Raw genomic sequence first — 19,885 nt, 5'->3', positions numbered from 1 at the left:
TATGATGTGATAGCGAAATGAGTTAATTCCCATATATGTAAAAGGTCATTCTCTACTTTACATTCATAGGTTCCTGGGAGTCCTCGTACCCCTCCAGGCGCAGTGGTGCTGCGCCTAAGCGATGCGCCACTGCCCTGCGATGGCAGGTGCTGCCACTGGTGGGGGCTTGTGCAAGTCAGGTTGCTCTTCCCCAGTGACCAATCATTAATTTAACTGCTACCTGCCACGGTGGGTAGTTTTCTCGCTATCCGGTGCGCAGGTTGTGATGATGTTGCTAGGTCACATGATCTGGGAGGCCCACGTGCCTCCTAGGTTGCTCTGTGGGCACCACGAACCAGAGTCATCTCGTGATTTTTCGCTCACAATGCCAACACCGGATTGTGTGGACAGCACGACCCTTAACGCTATTGTGTTAAAAATTTATGTTGGCAACAGTAGCTCATTGCCCACCGTGTGCTGTCCTTTTCCACTAAGTGGCCACTCCTGGAAATGCAGTCAAGTTATATTTCGCTGTATTTAAAAAGTCGCAAGCACCGAATTTCTTGTGCTCGTAATTTCATCTTGTGATTAGAAAGAGTTGAGGAGCAGACGGTTTTGTGTGTTGTAAAGGAGCGGTGTGCGGTGATCATGGATGTGGGCAGAGTTTTGTTGCAGACTTCAGCCATATACAACTAGAGCTGCAAATAATGCTCCACCTAAATAGGTTTTGAGCCCTTGTTTGAGCGTCCAGGCATCGCTTGAGAAAACATTAAGGCAGTATAGACACAAAATTTTTACTTGCATGTTTTGTCTTGAATGTTGCGTTAGACATTAATATGCATGGATCACCCCATGGTATTGCCATACGACTGCTAAATAATTTAAAATTAATTTTTTTTTCTAATGCTGTTTCGTTTTCAACAGCAGAGCAATGACTGACATGTAAGGTGTGTATAGGTCACACGAGACAGAAAAAAAAAAGATTACTAAACGATCGGACATAGGATTCAACAACTCGACAAAAGCAGTTTGATTTACCCTCAGTGATTACTTTGATACTTGTACACTAAGCACAGGCTTCACACGTGTGACAATTTTTTGTTGAGGCTGAAGGTAGCTGGAGGAGGGTTGAGGGTGGGGTTGGGTGGATACCCTCTAGCTAGGGGTGTTGGGTGGGGAGGTGGCTGGAAGGTGGTGCTCCTGGAGGGCAGCTTGCTTTCCCACCATGTCTCTGAATTCGATTTTACTGTCCCTTTTTTGTTTTGCTGTTTGTGCATGGACTTCGTTTGGGTGGAGATAGGTGGGTTGATGGTGGGTGGGGTTTAAATGGGTGGTGAATAGAGCTTCGGAGTGTGAAGATCAGTGGGGCAGTGGATCAAGGGTGGCTGGCGGCTTCACATCAAGGGTTCGGGTGACGCTAGCACTGCTTTCGCTGTAAAATGCACTGTAGTCGCTGACACGTAGTTTTAATTCACTGCAACGCTTAAGCTAGCCTGCTGCAAGAGCTGGAATGACTGCAAATGGCGTATGAGAGTTTACATTGCCGTTTTTATTTTCATACCTTACAAGACTTAAATACACCTTGCATGTCGCAGCTATCTTTGGTTTGTGAAATCAAAAGAGCATGCGAGAAGAAATTCGATTGTAAATTATTTAGCACCCGTAAGTGAACATCTCGTGGCGATTCATGTATTCTAATGTCTTCTGCGTTATTACAGAGAAGAAGACAAAGAAAACATGCAACTAAAATTAGGTGTATGTAGTGCTTTAAGCAAAATGAACATGGCATATCTTCAGCGTGCATGCAACCATGAAATTTGGATCCAATTTATAATTATAAAGGAGGCAACACACGAATGTGCTGATTTAATAAATCCTGGAACCCATCCATGAACTTGGAAGGCATTTATGAATCTGTGCGAAAGAAGAGGTGCAACCTGAAGAAAAATTTTTAAAATATGCGGTGTAAAAGCAGGAAACTTAGCGACACAATGTCTCTCTCTATCTGCCTGGTACCTGCTGTGGTGGCTCAGTGGTTACGGCGGTCGGCTGCTGACCCAAAAGACGCAGGTTCAATTCCGGCTGCGGCAGTCGAATTTCAATGGAGGCGAAATTCTAGAGGCCCGTCTACTTTACGATGTCAGTGCACGTTCAAGAACCCCAGGTGGTCGAAATTTGCGGAGCCCTTCACTACGTCGTCCCTCACAGCCTGAGTCGCTTTGGGACGTTAAACCCCCATAGACCATAAACCTATCTGCCTGGTAGTAGAGTTGGGTTTGTTGCATATTTCATCACGTTTCCAGTGCACATTACATCAAGATACATGTTCTTAGTTGCTGCTTTTAGCAGAACACCAAATTCTTAGTGTATTTTGTGCATACACAATCTATGAGTAGATTATATGTGCCGACTGAGTGCCGTTTAGAGAGTTTATGTTGTAATTGTTCTTAAGCCCCTCCCCCCAAGTTTGGAGTTGCAAGTCAATTTTTGTTTTACAGCTTGTCGCATTTTCTTTGGTATTGTTTAGTGGTTCATTGTCAACCAGTCTTCCAAAGGTAGTTGAAGAGGTGTGGCTTAAACAAAGGCTTCAACACTGATGTGGCTGTACGCAGAAAGTAGGAAGAGGGCTTAGTTGGATAGAACTTTAAGTCTGCAGTGAAGCTCCACTCACATTTAGGGCCGCCGCGCTACATTCCTTCACGACAAAAAAGTAGCCTGTTGTTAAAACTTTTTTTGTTACCTGAAAAAAAAAAGCTAACCAGAATAAAAAAGTTATAAGCTTTACAATTTTGATATCTGGCTTGTTTAATAAAGTGATATGTTAAAAAGCTGATTTCGTTTAATGTTGTGTTTTGTTAACAGAGTAGTACAGGATGCCTCTGACCGTTGCACTGTTTTCTCAAGTTGTATCCTACCTACTATTGTCCTAAAGTAGTATTTGGAAGGCACTGTTTGAATGTGGACATATTTGAAAAAGTTCTTTGAAACGAATTTAAAGAAAATTGAAATAAGTTGAAAATCCTTCGAATAAATAAAAATGAGTGCTTCTGCTCTGAATCATAGCACACGGTATGTAATCGGAGCTTTATGTACCCCAGCAAAGACTTGCATTGGGCTCATAGTGGTGCCTGCGTAGTGAACTATTCACACAACCTTCACCTGATTTGTTGGTTCTGCTGCAGGCTGTCTGGAAGAAGAAATACAGAGCTTCATGGTGAAAACAAAATTACTCTATATGTCATGTAAGGGCCACACTGTGTATGTGCTCACCCTGTCTGACACTAAATGACTGAAAAAAATACAGTTATACATCTTTTTTTTTGTCATTCGTGTATGGGCTTCATCTTCAAAATTCACACTTGAATTTAAAAAAAGAAAAACGCCTACCCATTAGTATTTCATGGCATACGAGACCATGGTGGCGTCTTGAAGTTTGGCACCACAAAATGCTGCCAGGTTTCGTTCCTGATGAGTCATACAATGTTTTCGCATTAAAAACGCCACACAAAGGAGGCTGTCGCACCTACAGCTGAGCTGGACCATTGAGCAACCAACGTTGGTGGGCAGGAAAGCACAACTAATGTGGGCCGAAAATTCGTAGCTGGGTGAAGAGTATGGGTTGGGTAGAGGGGAGTCAGATTTTCGGGCAGGCTCACTCTGTCTCTGTGGTTGTCCTCATAAAGAGGTTATAAATGGAGTTAGTAAAATGCAGCAGCCAGAAGTTTACATGGGGCTTAATCTGCATAATCTGGAAACTACCAGGGCCTGAAAAAAGTGCTCCACAAAATTTTGAGTGACAATGCAAATTTTAAAGCCAAAGCTTTACTGGCCTAGTGAAGCAAGATCATCGGCGGCACCGCAATTTGACATTCAAGTGTAGGAGGGGTGGAAGCGTGGCAGCCACTTTGCATATCTTGTCTCATTCCCTCCCTTGTCCATTCCCTTAAGGTGCGGTTCAGGTGTCCACCGACATGAGACAGATACTCTGCCATTACCTTTCTCAAAAACCAATTTTCAGTTTCCTCTTTCTTCCTTTCTTCTTTCACTCCCTCTTATCCCTTGTCTTACTGTGGTCGGTTCAGATGTTCTTGTTGTTGTTAGTGGATATTTATTGTTTAAAAAAATAAAAATAAATATGGAAGGAACAGATGCTGCTAACCACGGCATCTGCCATCGAAACCTGAAACACCTGAGCTGCTGCTAGTGGGAATAAAAGGACAGGAAGAGGGATATAAAGGGGGAGGGGCATTAGTAAGAAAGGATAGGGGCAATATACACTATGTACAAATAAAGGATATTTCGGGTGTCCACCAAGATGCGACAGTTGCTGGACCATATCCTTTCGTCAAAAACCAAACAAGTGGACCACTAGCGTTCATTGGTGTTGGCGTTGACAACATTGTAGAGTCCGTTGATTTTGACTCAAAAAAGGCGCACAACTGGCTCCTTGTTGTTGCGACTGAAAGAAGGATGAAGAGGAAATAGCATGGGCCTGCCTACTGGCTCGATATCAGCCACAACCGCTGCCACGTGCGGATAGGGGAGAGTTGAAGGATCGAGAGGAAAGAGTGAAAGAACAGACGCGTGTCGCAACAACCGCGTCCGCAGAAGCGACAACGCCGGCTAACAGATACCCCAGTCCCTGGGTCAGTGGACGCTTCAGTCTCGGTTTCATCTACGTGATGTTGGTGTCCACCTGCAAAAATCTGCAGTGCTAAACCGCCACCAATTTTTGGTTGCAGCCGCCGCACCTCGATTGCCCTTTGTGTGTCACTGCCGAATAACGGATGGTTTTTACGTCTCCATCCCTACCACATCGCCGAGTGCGCTCGTGTTTTGCTAGCGTTACTGACATTTATGAGCCCCTGTGCACGAACAAACAAATGACATAACGCAGTAACCGCGTGGGTGCGTTAATCATTTGTCTTGGCCGTGCCATCAACTAGCTGCCAAATTCTAACTAACAGCGCTCGTTCCTGCTAATTATATATATCTTCGTGTTCTCGGCTGTTTAAAGCACAACTTCCTTTAGCATCAGAGGTGAAGCGCGGCTCAAACTTATTATGCTCAAATGCCCGCTTCAGCAAGAGAAAATGTATCGCACAGCAAAAAGAGAAGCTACAATGATCCAAGCCGATCCGATTGAAGTCTTTCCTGAAGGCGGTAGCTGTCGTATCCAAGCCAAGCCGAGCTTGTTGTCATGCCTTCTTGAAACCCACGTGTGTTTGAAGCACGGGGTCGTGATTTGAAGTGAGCAGACAAGTGTGGCAAGACGAGTATGTGCTTGCATCCTACCATCCGCATCTCGCACGTGCCACTCATTATTAGGAGCTGCGCAAGTACTAAGTGACCTGTCGCGGACGACACACTGTCGGCTCTGATCTGCATGCTGCAATGAATACGTCAGTGGAGCTGCCGACCTTGCATGGATCGGGTGATCCCCAAACGTTTCCAAATGGTTGTACCGAAGAAACCGACCTGGTGAGCCCTGTTGTCAACGTAGTCTGCAGTGAAGGCGAGCTTAATGGCAGCGAGCCTATGGTGAGCGACGATGCATTGGCGGCAGATGCCGTCAACGAAAACAATGCAATGAAGGCGCTACATAACGCAAGCATCTCGGATTTGGCGCCTTCAGCCGGGATTCTGGAAGCTGATTCTTCCCTTGTGCGCGAAATGACTGAAGCGTCTTTGAAGTCCGAGGTGAGCAGCTCTTCGTCGCTGGCGGATGCAGAAACATCTACGCGGGCCGCTGCCGACGAGCCTGTACGTGCTGTCGCGATGGGCACTGCGCCTGCTGAAGCTCCCCAGGCAGAGCTTTCTGTGGAGCTGGAACTGGTGAAGGAGCTGGGACCGATCGGTGAAAGTCCAGCTAGCGATGCCGCCAAGTCTTTACCTAGGAGGCCAAGCCAGTCGTCTCCACCACAGTGTCATGACGGTGTTGGAGATGAAGTGTCGCAAAACTGCAGCGTGGAGCAAGCCGCATCAGACGTTGTGTGCCACCTTTTAAATCGCGTCGAGAACGATGGCGAAGATAACGATGTGATCGTGGTGTCGATCGCAGACGTCGACCAGCAGTCGCAGTCTGCCGGCGCGGGTTCCCCACCCAAGTGCTCTCCGCGCAAGGCACACGTGCCTACCAAAGTGCGGCTCGTCCCTTACCGTGAGAACGAAGAGGACACTTCGTCTTCCGACAGTTCGTCTTCGTCATCCTCGGACAGTGACGATGATGTCGTCGCGACGACGGTGGTGCGGCGTCGCACGCCGAAGGGCGACTCCGACTGCTCGGAAGGTGACGACGCTCGGCCGGCGCCGACCAAGCGTTGCGGCCCGGGTGGCAAGCCGCCGGTTCGCAGTGCCGGTCTCAAGACCCCCGGGGAGCTGGACATCGACGACCTGCCTCCGATTGAAGACCTGCACATCACGCTGCCGCGCACGGAGCTGAGCCAGGCCGGCCGTGTGCGGCACGCCGTCGATCAGCTGCTAGTAGTGGAGAGCGAACCGGGAGAACCAGTGCTCGACCTCGACTCGGTGCTATTCCGCGCGGACGGCTCGGCCCTCGGACGCGTATTCGACGTTCTGGGGCCCGTCGCCGCTCCGTACTACACGGTGCGCTTCAACTCGGCCGAGGAATTAGCCCAGCGCGGGCTGGAGCCGGGCGAACCCGTGCTGTATGCGCCACTGCACGCAGACGTGACGCAGTACGTGCTCGAGTCAGAAATACGCAAGCAGCGTGGCTCGGACGCCTCGTGGGAGAACAATAATGAGCCGCCGCTTGAGCATCTGGACTTCTCGGACGACGAGCAAGAACGCGAGATGCGCAAGCAGCTGCGTGCCGCTAGAAGCGGTGGCAGTGGCTCTGTGCCTGCTGCTGGCGGCGCCGGAGACCGTCCAGGTGGCGTCGGAGACCGTCCAGGTGGCGATGAGCGGCAACGTTCTACCCGAGGCAGGGGCAGGGGAGGTGCATCGAGGGGCGGCCGGAACAGAGATCAGCAGGAGAGGCAGCTTCCGGAGGCAGCCAACGGTGTCATGCGGCCGCGCATGGAAGGGCCTCCGAAGCCTAGGCATTTCCAGGACAGTAACAGGCCGCAGTGGCCCCCATCGCAGTGCCCACAGCAACGCTGGTCCGGCACTCCAGCAGCGATAAGGTTTCAATCGAACGTGCCTCCACCTCCGAATCCTCAGGCTCCACCGTGGACTGCGAGCCCACACGGCAGCAACGGCATGCCAAATGTCTGGAACACTCCGCCACCACCCATGGCTGCAGGAGCATCGTCGCCATCCTGGCAGCAGAACAGGCCGTTTTTGAACCAGCCGCCCATGTTTCCAAATCTGAGAACTCCACCACCCAACTTTGGACGGCTGATGCCGCATATGATGATGCCATCACCGTGTCCCCCGCAAGGGCCTTTCCCGCCCCACCGTGCACTGTGTATCAGCCCTTCTGTCGGAACTTCTGGTGGCCAGCAAGCTGCTGCAATGAACCTTCTCCACCAGAGTCCCTTACCGTCACCTGTCTACAACAATGCGGGCCAGAGGGTGCCCTTGTACGACCCTGTGCCGGACCTTAATCGCATTCTGACCAGTCCACCACCTTCAGTGCAGTGAAGGTAGCAGGTTGCAGAATGTGGGGTGTTGCTTGTACAGTGCTTAGACACATTCTATAGACTGCTTTTTTTTTTAGTAATGTTTTTGTTCACACTGAAGTCTGATATCTGTGTGATTCCGTGGGTTTTCACATATGTATTGAATCCCATTGCTTGTATGGAAGGTATGGAGTGTAATGTAGTGCTTCCACAAATGTGAAAGTCGGTAATGGTGTCTAGAAGTTATTGCTTTGCACTCCAAGCTTCTGCTGCCCTGTCAAGCTGCATGGTGGAGTGTTGTAATGAATATGGGGACACTATGCCTGAGTTGTTAACTGTGTGTATGATCATTTCATATTTGAATGTTCATTGGAAGTGTGACCCTCAAGGTGCACACAAATATGAGCTCTGTGAAGTGGAACATGCAGGCCTATGGCAGGTATGTCATTCGCAACTAATGGCAAAGCATTGCAGCAAGACCTGGAAAGGAAGCAGATATAGCAAGGCTGTTGTTCTTCCTGCTGAGGCAGCCCACCATGGGCACCTTGAAAAGTGCAGCGTAATGGCTATTTGCAGTAATACAGAGTGAAGCTGTGGCATGCAATGTAAGCATGCACATAGAAAAGACCTCCCACGGTGACTGTGTGTCTTTGTTTCGCTGCAAGGCTCATGATCACAGGATCATGTGTGTGCTGCGGTGGCTGCATTTCAGTGAGAGAGAGAGAGAGAATAAACAATTAGTGTGGAAAAGGAGACCGGAGTGGATTATGGCTGGCGTCCTCATTGCAGGACTCTAGTAGCTTCTGCCGATGCTTTGGCAGTTTCAGTGAAGGTGGAGTGAAATAAAGTACAGATGCTGTGGAATGGCAATGCAAAGCGAAAAACTTCACAATGTCAAAATCAGGCAGGAGCAGACCCTTACAGCAACCCTTGCAGCCCAATTCTAGCTTTGAGAGGTTAAAACCAAGGAAAAAAGGAAATGCACAAAGAAAAAAAAAGGAGCTGGTACTGGTATAAAGTGACACTGCATTGCTTTCTCTATGTCCCTAAAGGACCTGCCACAGTGATTGGGGATGGTGCTGTCTGGAATGGGCGCACGTTTGATTTTGCAGAGCTCATGTTTGTGCAGTGCCCACTTGCAGTGACCCGCCACATCTTGTAACAAGTGTGAAATGCACATTTTTTAAACGAAAAAGGCATTGCATATTGCATTGGACATAATCGAACACAGAGTGCTAGCTTTGCCTTGAACTTGAGCATGAATAAACCACCTCTTGTACACACAATTACTAGTAGTTTCTCCATATAGGACTGGTGTTATGGAGCACAGCAATGTCCTTTGTAATCGTGAGAGTTTGTCTTGGTGTCCCTGTTTTTACTGACACAAGTTTTTAACAACTCCAACAAGCAGTAAAAAAACATATTTGGGTCTTTGTGATAGCCTACATCTGCTGTTGTGTGCAGGTGAAATTAACAAATGTACACTCTAAAGCATGCAGCTGAAGATGCATGACAAACTCGGTCTTAATTTCTTTACCACCATGAGCCATTTACATCTGCTGCAGGCCTATGACCTCTTCTAATGCTCTACAATTGTCCCCACCTTGTGCCAGTGGCGCTCACCGTACCCTCGTGAACTTCATAGTGTTGTGTCTGCACTTAACTTCGGGCTGTCAATAGCTCCAGTTCCCCTTTGGAATCATTTCACTCGCTGACCCAAAAAACCACTGGTGTTCGGTAGAATTTCCAGCCTCAAGCCCGATATTTCTTCTGATTTTTGCTAGGATATCGTGAACTGGAATATGTTCTGTTATCCATTTCTGTACTGCACATTACTGAACCCAAGATCACATCAAGCCTTCCTTTTTTGTTTGTAACCATTGATGCTTCAGCTCCAGTGGTGAGTACTGGCAGCATACAACTGTCATACTGGATGTTTCAGCGAAGCCTCCGAGTAATAGTTAAAAATGGCCTCTTTCAGGTTCAAAGATTATTTTGCATGATAGCAATACTAGTCTGTTAAGACAATGGGAACAGGTGAATTGTGTTAGCTAGTAAGCTGACTAACTAAAGTGTGACAATTTTTTAGCTATTGTAGGTTTACAATTAAGACACGCTTGGCTTTTGTTCTCGCATTTTAGAATTTGTGGAGTAGTTCCCAGCTAGAAATATATTATTACAACTAGGCACTTAGCTGCAACAGTTCATAGTTAAGTGTATTCAGGTAATTCAGCTTACAAAAAACTGATTTAGTTATAGCAGTAGAGAAAATTTTTGAATGCTATGCAAAACAATATTGTATCGTATAACGCGAAGGAGAACCATCGAGGTAGTGCCGCAAAACTGGGGCGGTCCCACAGTGGTCCGAGCGCGCGAGCGAGAGACAACCAACTTCTCTATTAAGGCGGAAGCCTTTAATGCCTCATCGTTGTAAGCAGGAGCTGTCGACAGAAATGTCACGCTTTTCAATTGGTCGAAACAGTCGTGACGTCACAGTGCGCGAATTTCAAACGGGGCCAATTGTACTTTGGCTACTAACCATGCAACCAATTAAAGGGATCGTATAGTGATGCTCCAAGTAACTTTGACTGAGTTTAGCTAATTGCTTACTTAACCAATTAGTTTAATTAACCTTTCTAGTCAGACCAGATAAATAAATAAAACCAAGTAGGAAATTTGCCGAGTTTGGGAATCGAACCCCAGTTTCCGGAGTGCGAGTGGAGCACGCTACCACTCCGCCGTGCCAGCTCGATGGTTTGGAATGAACAAAGGTACGTCTAGTGAATACGGTGTCTTCGTTCACTCCCATCTTCCTCCCTTCCCGTTACGGCGAGGTTTAGGTGTCCACCGAGATATGAGAGACAGATACCTTTCCTTTCCTCAAAAACCAATTTACCGACGAGCAAGGCGTATTTGTCCGCGTTTCAGATTGGTCCAAATTGTCGTGACGTCACCGCGCGCGAATTTTGACGGGTGTCCACCGATATATGTGAGGCAGTTACTGCCCAACTTCCTTTCCTCATAAACAATTTTCGACTAGTGTCTACTGAGATATGTGAGACAGTTAATGCGTAATTTCCTTTCCTCAAATACAATTTTCATTTTCCTCATTACGGTCCCTCTTTCTTCTTTCACTCACACTTCCTCCCTTCCTGTATGGTGCGGCTCAGGTGTCCACCGAGATGACAGAGAATTACACCCCCATTTCCTTTCCTCAAAAAGCGTTGCGTTCAAAGGGCAACGCATCGCGCCGATGGGGTGGAGGCGTTCCTTGGACTTCGTGGCAGCGCTACAACACGCTGTCGCGTTCCACTCCTAAAGGCGAAGTTCAAGCGTCATTAATTGGCAGTTAATTAATGCACCAACAAAATGTGCAGTGAACAATCGCGTAGCAGAATGCAGCACTCAGGCTTTCGCCTTTCACAACTGTAGCCGCTAAAGTTCCTCGTAATTTTAATGCATATGCGACTTCTACAATGGCGCTTTTCACTGCTCCCCTCTTCTGCAGCATCGTCACAATGCGGCTAGGAGTAAAAGTAAGGGAAAGGCTAGTACACAGCTGCAGGTAACCGCAGTTCAGTCAGGTGGCCTGTCGTGGTAAGGCTTCATGCGAACAATGTGCACGACTTTAGTACGGTGCGACCGTCGTGATGAGCAGGCCGCGGGGGCGGGAACAACTGCACACGCCACATCACTGATGCGGCGCACTACTTCGTAAGGGCCGAAGTATCTGCGCAGCAACTTTTCAGAAATTCCGGGGCGATGAGCAAATGTAGAAACCCACACCAAATCGCCGGGCGCGTAACAGACGAACCGGCGTCCGAGGTTATACCTAGCGGCGTCAGTTATCCTGTTGACGGTTAATTCTCAGGTATGTCAGTCGCCGCGCTTCCTCAGCACGCTGAACGAAGATGTCTACGTCGAGGTCAGCGTCAGAGTCTCTGGTGGCCGGGGATGAGCAGTCGGATAAAAGAAGTGGTTACTAGCTGCACAGAGTGTATCCAGGAGCGCATTCCGAAAGTGGAACCCGTGATGGCGTTGGAGCTGCCAGATTACCAGTGGCAATGAGTGGCAGCTCATCTGTTCGAGTTCAACGGGAGGCACTACCCTGTGGTGGTAGACTAGTACTCGAGGCAGCACTGGATTAAGGGGGGGTCTAAGGGGGCTGCAGCCCAGGGCCTCACCTCGGACAGCAGGAGAAGGGGCCCATTTTTTCTAACTTGCTTAGTATATGGAACCCTGGGCAATGGAACTTGAGCGACACGTATGAACCGAGAAAATCAGAACGAGGAGATGGGCCCCCACCTCATAACTTCGTTTACCCTAATCAATTGGGGAGTGCTTGTCGAGCCTCTGACGGACACGTATCGCACGTTCCAAGAGTCAAGTTGTGTTTTTGTGTGCTGTAAAAATAATGCTACTGCGTTACTGTTTCATGAATCCCATTGATCGCACTTCGTTTTTGATTAGGTGGAATTACAACGAAACAGGGAATATATTCTAGTGGTGTAGCGGGGGCAGGGGGGTCAGTGGAGGGAAAGGGAGAGGGGGCCTAGATTCGCATTAGCCCAGGGCCCCCATTTTTATTAATCCGGCCCTGACTGCAGGTACATCAAGGTCTGTCTGGTGCGGCAAAAAAACATCAGAAGTGGTTGCGACTCACCTCAAGTCTCTGTTTGCCTGCCATGGAATACCAGAAGTCTTAAATTCCGACAATGGACCAAGATTCGCATCCCGCAGTTTTGAAAAACAAAATGAGGGAATCGTCACATCAGAAGCAGCCCACACTATCCGAAAAGTAATGGAGAGGTCGCAAGAGTGGTGAAAGTTGCGAAGGACATCCTAAAGAAGGCAGAAGACCCTTATTTCGCGAGTTTAATCAACAGGACTACTCCAGGCCCCTGCGGATTAAGCACAGTCAACTGCTGATGGGACGCCAACTAATCTCTACACTTCCCATATTGCTCCTCATCTGATCCCCAAAATGTTCAAGTACGGCGACTTTCCGAAAAGAGACAAAAAGAAGCGAAGGAATCCCGGCATAACTGGAAGGATTATAGACAGAGCAGAAAATCAAAGATCGTTTGAGGTGGAGACACCGTCGAGGCAATTTGTAAGAAACATTTACCACTTGGTTCTTCAGCAAACATAAGGCACTCTTGCGATGTCAGTGCACGTTAAAGAACCCCAGGTGGTCGAACTTTCCGGAGCCCTCCACTACGGCGTCTCTCATAGCCTTAGTCGCTTTGGGACGTTAAACCCCATAAACCAAACCAAACCTAGATGACTTGCAGGAAAGATGATGTGACTACATACAAACGAGCGGGCGGCCCTAGAACGAGGAGCCGTGAGCCGAGGAGAGTGAATAAGTACAACCACGCCTTCAAAGCAGAAGTGGCCGCCGAAGCACTCGACCCACAAGATTTAGAGATTAATTCAGCCTTACTTCGAGGGAAAAGGAGATGTGATAATATTCGAATTAGAGCGTTTGCAATAAAGCCCGAGAGGGGGCACACCAGGTGGCCGCGATGCTGATCAGGCTTGACGCGTGTTTCTGTACCTGCTGCTGTTTCTGTGCAGTGTTACGACAGAAAACGCATGATCACGGTAGACATGACCGCACCCTCAAAATATGTGCGTGCCTGCTTTTTCTTCATCAGTTTATTTCCGATTGTTTTTAATTTATGAGTAGTGATTTCGTATTTGTTAATTTCTCTGTATGCACCGGCTTAATGCTGCACAGTTGCGTGTAAACACGAATCATTTTTATGTGGAAGTTGTACACGTGGTACATCATCGTTCGTGTAAAAACTCCTTGCTGACTGGACAAGGGCAGCCGACCCATGAAGCAGCTTTCGCCGGTCCTTTTCGCGGCTTCTACCTCCTTTAAAATATTAAAAATGTTTATTTGACTTGAAATGATATGAATTGTTAATCAGGGCGATGAGATGGCCAAGAGGAAGGTGGTTTTTCGGAGCTGGTGACCATTTACTTCGCAGCCAGCCGGCGCTCAGTGCGGGAACTACGCTCTGCTAACTCATGGAAAAGACCGGGCAACGTGCAGCTTCGTGCCATCACCTACGGCTGGCGAAGAAGTGCAAAACGCACGCGACAAGCGCCACGCATCTCGAGAGCTCTCCACGAGACCGGAAAGAAGAAGAAGGCACTTTTGAAACTGCAGGTCGGTGATGCTGTCATCCCGCATGGAAGACAGCTCCAAAGCTCGTTCGGACGTCGTGGACCCGAAGGACCAGCAGACTGTCCCGCAGGGTTCTCGGCAGGCTCAAGGCGGAAGAGGTCCTGCGGTGGACGAGACAAAAAGGAAGCAGAAGGTGGCTCCCCGAAGGAAGCACCGCTCCGAGGACCACCGCCGCAAGCGCAGGCGAAGCGTCTGCACTGCGACCACCGCCGACAGTTCACGCTTCCTGAAACCAGCTGAACAGAGTGAGCGGAGCGGTGGGTTCCGAGTGCTTGGACATTACCCGTAAAGCAAGAAAGTGGTCGTGGTAGATTCCCAAACATATTTAAACGGGATGTAGACCCCACCACCAACGCCGCTTCACCAACGCCACTGTCCCAAGTCATCCATGTCCTGTCACCACCGTCTCCTTCGTTCCATGTTGCTGGCGGCGCTCTGCAAGAACACAAGCAGCCCGGCGGAGGAGGAGGAGGAAAACTTTTATTACTATTTACAGCGAGAGGTCGATGGGGCGAGCCGGAAGGGCCCGCCCCTTACAAACACTAGGAGGGATTCCTAGTCCGGGATCCCTGTAGCTTCCGCAGCGGCCCGGTCTCTAGCTACCAATGCCTGTTGGGCATTGCCAGGCCGGAGCAGCCGCGCAGGCCCAGTCCTCTTGGGTGGGGTGGAGGTGTGGTGGGTAGGCAGTATTGGAAGGGCATGCTGTGATGCCACAAGCGCCCTGCATTACTAGCGGCGGTCTGACGCTCGCTTGGAAAAAGAAGAAGAGAAAAAAGGAGAGACACGAGGCGCGGCGCAAGCGGCGCGAGGAGAGGAGCTCGGGCAACGGAGCAGGCGAGGCCACGGCTGAACGGCTTCTTGGACCCGGGTGACCAGGCCTGGGGAAGCCATCCTCGCCCAGTTCCGTGCAACCAGGAGCCTGCTGTCTCCTGTCTCCTGCCTGCCTCTCGCTGCCTCGGAGAGCGGGCGCCGTTCCGGGCACAGGCAGGTGCTGCCTGCCCGGAGATCCTGCCGACCTTGCTGTGGGATCGCGCCTGCCGTCCCGTGGCTGGGACCTCCTGCTGAGACAGGGTTCCTTCCTGGCCGTGCCCAGGTGTCCAGACCTGGGCGGCCGTCTCCTTTCTAGTGCGTCGTCAGCGCCACTGTTGCTGGTGCTCCGCGCACGACTTCCGACCGCAGTGAGAACAGCCCTGCGGAGGTACTTGGCCCCGGCGCCTTTCTGGCGACGGGCGGCGCTATCTCACACCGGAGTCACTCCTCGACCCTCGGCCGCACACCTCCATACCCATCAGCGACTGCTCTCCTATATTAAGTAAACCATTTTTGTTACACCTACGGACGTGCTCGGTCTGGGACGACTTTTCTGGATCCTCCGGGGCCCCACCTCGGAGGACGCTCGAACCTGCTGGGGGCCTTTTCCCCTCACACATGCCCACACCATGCGGTAGGTGTCCGAAAACTCCTCCTCACAGTGTGGGCACGCGCCCGAAAAAGAAGAATTGAAGCGCTTAAGTACCGCCGGGCACAGTACAGTATTGGTATAGAGGCGGAGAAGCCAGCGCTCCTCCACCCTGGTGAGGCCTTTACAGGGAGGGCGTCATCCCGTCTGTCAGGGCATCGCAAACTCCCTGGTCACGTTCTTCTAATCCCTGGTCGCGTGTGAGTGCTGCCATCTTTTGGGCACTGACGAAGTGGAAGACGAAGAAAAGCGCTGTTGGAGTGGCACAACGAGAACGGACACGCAGACGAAGAAAGTGCAAAACAAATGCTGGCCTGAACAGTAACCGTACCCATCGGCTAGTTTACTTGCATTAATAGCAGTCGCAGGCGCAGCCAGAAAATAATCACGTTTCGTGCAGTGGCGTACCTGCCTTCATTTTTCGACGGCATGTGTCTTACGTTCTGAGTGTAAACATTAAATGCGAAAACTCAGGAATAAATGACTCCAATTTGTCAAAACTGCTCAATTAAATTTTCAGTCGTGAAATAATTACCTTTAGAAATTATATGAATATTACGTATTTTCTTAGGTTTATCAAAGGAGAGACAGTGACATGTAACGGCATGGTACGCGGCTGGCAGGGCGAATCACACCGACTCAATCCGTGCCTAAAAAGTAGTTTACACACAGTGCAAATTATAACCACAGGGCATGAACTCGGAGTACCTCACATCTTCGACCATGGTTTCCGTTTTCTACCGCTCTTTGTTTTCATCGAAACACTCATCTAGGCTGCGAGAAGAGCGATTGATACGCGGAGAGCAATGCGGTTTTACGGGCACACTACTTCCGTAGCCTCCGCAGCGTTGACTGCTATGTATGAAGTGGAGTACAAGTTTCGTTATATTGCTCGTTATTTCGTTACAACACTAATATGGCGCAAACAACATACAAGTAGGGCCATCGTTGGATGTGCGATGGAGTTGCACTGCGAACACTGTGTTAACGTACGCACGCCCTATGAAGGGTCGTGCATTGCCAGCGCTGTCCCAACATTACGCCGATGTATTACGCTGCCTGGGCTAAAATCATCGCAATTTCGAGGACACGACGCAGCGAGGAAAGGATGCTGACTGCGGGATTGAAAAACTATACCGCAGGGGAGACTTATTGCACCGGACTTGAAACTCTGGCAGACTTGTGCTGAGGATCCGGTGGGATGTTGAAATGGACTTTAAATGACCCTGGAAGAAGTTCGAAACACCACATTGCCTAAGCGTGTGCAGAGGATTAACTTCGGCTATGAAGCAAGGAGTGAAAATGTTGTGCGCGAACAAGGCTGCTGTCTGCTTTCAATGTTTTTTGCTAACGAGAGCAAAGGGAAGGCTATTCTGGACAAAAATAAAAGAAGGGTGGTCACCACTGTCAAAGGCCAGATTCAGCGACAGCTGTTGAGGTATTTTCATTTCGCCATATACTTCGGCAGGGAGTTCGAGAGCGGCACCATACGTGTGCACGTAAGGCCATTTTTAATTTTACAGACACATACTCACTCTACTAGGCAGCGCTGCTTTCCCACTCCATGATAGCTATAAGCAATATTTGTGGTCTTGGAAGCGGCAAGAGATGTGTTCGCGGTGTTGGAGCAAATGCAAATTTTGAAGGACGAAATCTTTGTGTGTGTTTCGGAAGGTCTTCGCAGCGGTGGGAGGAGTTAGGGGGAAAGGAACTACAGACACACGTGGCATAACTCGGTTGGGACCACTTAACTGGGAGCGTTGCTACGGCGCTGCCCAGTGACGTTAAATGTGAGGTCAGTGCAAACCTCCTACAGACACTACAGACACACTACTACAGACTACAGACACACGTCTACAGACACACGTGGCATAACTCGGTTGGGACCACTTAGCTGGGTGCGTTGCTACGGCACTGCCCAGTGACGTTAAATGTGACGTCAGTGCAACCCCCCCCCCCCTTCTTATTTCTTCGTGGTTACCACCCTCCGGTTACGGCGATTATTACTACAGCTACTACTGCTACAATGACGCTTAACCCAGGGAACGAGCCTTTAGCAGCTGTCACTGTAAAATGGAGCAAATCCTGACAGGAGGAACGAGCTATCATCAATGCGGAAAGATGAGGCGGGAGAGAGAAAAAACTGAATTTGAGACACATACGTGCACAAAGCACCGCTATTTTTTCAAGAAACGCATGCAAACCAAGCGATTGCCTCTCTATCCCTCCGAGAAAAATGCTGGCTACGTGCGCATATGTTAGATGTGCACGTATCCGTTCCATATATAAGACGAAATGTAAAGATGACGTAGCGGATGCGCAAGAAGCCGCAAGGTTCAACAAGCAGGGCTAAAATGAGGTAGGTGCCCAAGCCGTCGTATCCACTAGGGCTGACTAGTGACTCTGCACAAAAATCAGATAGTAAAAGCCACAAAAGCCTGATCAACCCTTTTACGAGTGCATGCATGCAGGATGCCTAGGGCTGACGCTTTTAGCAAGATAAGGAGCCGTATGGTGAGATGGGAATATTTCTTCGGTTTCCCCTTGGTTGGCTCTGCACATCGAATTACCGCGCAATGGGAGAATACACAAGGCCGTTCGAGAGGGAAACTTCGAAAACCTATAGCACAAGGCTTTAGGCCCGACTTGGCGTCGGTACGCCGGAATATCTCTGCGGGCGCCATCAAAGGCAATGAGTACGCGTCGATATGGGAGGAAATGGGACTCAGCGTTTTCGTTACCGCAAAAACACATAAATATAAGATGTACCGTCTTTCCCAAAAGTAACCGGGCTACGGGTGTTTGTTTCTTAACCGCGTAGCGAGCCACTTATGGTAGCCCTTAAGCTCCGAATCTGGGTAAAGTAAAGCGAGCCCTTGTCCTCAGGTTCTGACACCTTTTGGTCTTTAGGGGTACCGTAAAGGCTCTTTTACGCGGTTGAGAAGCAATAACTTGTTGCTCGGCTGTACTTTTGGCTAAGGGACGATTGTAACGGAGGACGATTGTAACGGAAAAAGGGTTGTGGCAAGGCGCTCTTTGCAGATTCTTTCAAGAGAAATTAAGTCTCTTGAAAGTCGAGTACCCTTTTTTTGGTTCGCAGCTCTAATGAGGTAGTGGACTATGTCAAGAACCACGAAGAATCTTTGCCGTTCAACTTTGCCTTTTCTATAGATGTCAAATATCTTTTTTTACTCGATGCCACAGGAGGAAATCATGATTGCTTTGCGTGACTGTACTAGAGGTGGGACCTCTCTGTCCTTTCAGATTGCTATTGGCATGTCAATTGATAGTTTTTTAATCCCGGTATCGTTTTACTTTTCGTCGACTTTCATAGCATGAAGGTGGCGAATGTGTTCAGAAGGATGGTACATGCATTGTACGCAACGTGAAGGATGGTACGCGCAACGTGTTGTTGCGCGGATGAACACTGACAAAGCAAAACGCATTTTCAGAAATGTTGACGACTACCTTGTTGTAATGAACCTAGCAAAGTCTGACAAAAGGGACGACATGGTGGGAAATGCACTTGATGCGTTTAATTCTTGTAGCCGGGGAAATGCCTCGGAAATGCCAAGCGACGATAGGCTGCAGTTCCTTGATATATGCATAAAATTTGAAAGGCATGTGCTTGCTGGTTTTCTCATCCGAGGAAAAAAACAACGGAATTTTCAGCTATCATCAGCTATCAAAGAGGGTATACTGTCATGAATGTCATCCGCACTGCCCTGAATAAGCCGTGCCAGCATTGCATCACCGAAAGCGTGCAAAAACTTCGCCTAGAGAACGCCGGGTTCCCTGAGCAAGCCATAACATCTGTGGCAGAAAACCTACTGAAAGAAGTGAGAACTGGGCGGCGACAAAACCGCGAAGCTCTTCACGGGCGAACTTTTCACACCGTCTAAAAAAGATGGCAAAAAAATGTGGCATCGATCTTGTATTGACTGCCCCGAAGAAGCTTGTGCGCTTGCCCACGCGTGAACGGCGCGGCAAGGCAGCCAAGTTCTACTACCAGGGACTCCGGAACGTTTCTGGGAGGGGGCGGGGGAGGGGCAAGTATTGTCTTTGCTTCATCATCATCATCATCAGCCGACTAGACCCACTGCAGGGCAAAGGCCGCTCCCATATTCCTCAAATTAACCGAGCCCTGTGCTAGCTGCATCCACTTGACTTCTGCAAACTTCTTATTCTTATTAATTATTAATATTTTAATTCATTGTAGCCGTTTCAATTTTACGTAATTGCATCCTCGTTTATTATATATTGTATATACACTTTCAAAATGGTTGGAAATTTCATAATTACTGAAACCTGCGCAGACCGCGCAAGTGAGTAAACAGATTCGAAAGCTGCGAAAAAAACACTTCTAATATTTCTGAATTCGCGCTCGCACTGAAGCAAATGTGAACTGATATATTCATGCAAGTAGACATGAAAATAGGCACTAGGTACAAAGCTATAGTATCGCAGACTGACGAGCTTCAAGGCTAGCATGACAAGAGGACGTTGAGCAGGAGAGGTTTTCAAAGGAGGCCGAAGGTTGCTGTTCGTTCTGCCGTTCTAGATACGAACTCTTTCATAACGGCACCCCAATGCGGGTCCGTAACTCTCTTCTTGTGCACATGGAGGAGGAGAAGGTATGTGAGCCTCCTCTGCGTCATTCGATTG

The 19,885-nt window shown here is 49.0% G+C and overlaps 1 protein-coding gene across 1 annotated transcript; it reads left to right on the top strand.

Annotated features, from left to right (window-relative positions):
• Positions 1–5,166: 5,166 nt before the first annotated feature.
• On the top strand, positions 5,167–8,848 carry LOC149343617 (uncharacterized). Its single transcript, XM_089545974.1, has one exon. It carries the CDS (start codon positions 5,374–5,376, stop codon positions 7,582–7,584), a length of 2,211 nt encoding a protein of 736 aa, XP_089402100.1. The 5' UTR covers positions 5,167–5,373; the 3' UTR covers positions 7,585–8,848.
• The last annotated feature ends 11,037 nt before the right edge of the window (positions 8,849–19,885 follow it).

The sequence above is a fragment of the Amblyomma mixtum genome, chromosome 5 (assembly GCF_055824585.1).
Source record: "Amblyomma mixtum isolate Tamu chromosome 5, ASM5582458v1, whole genome shotgun sequence".
Classification (NCBI taxonomy): Eukaryota; Metazoa; Arthropoda; class Arachnida; order Ixodida; family Ixodidae; genus Amblyomma; species Amblyomma mixtum.
Note: the sequence above shows the minus strand (reverse complement) of the source record. Positions and strands in the feature narration are given on the sequence as shown.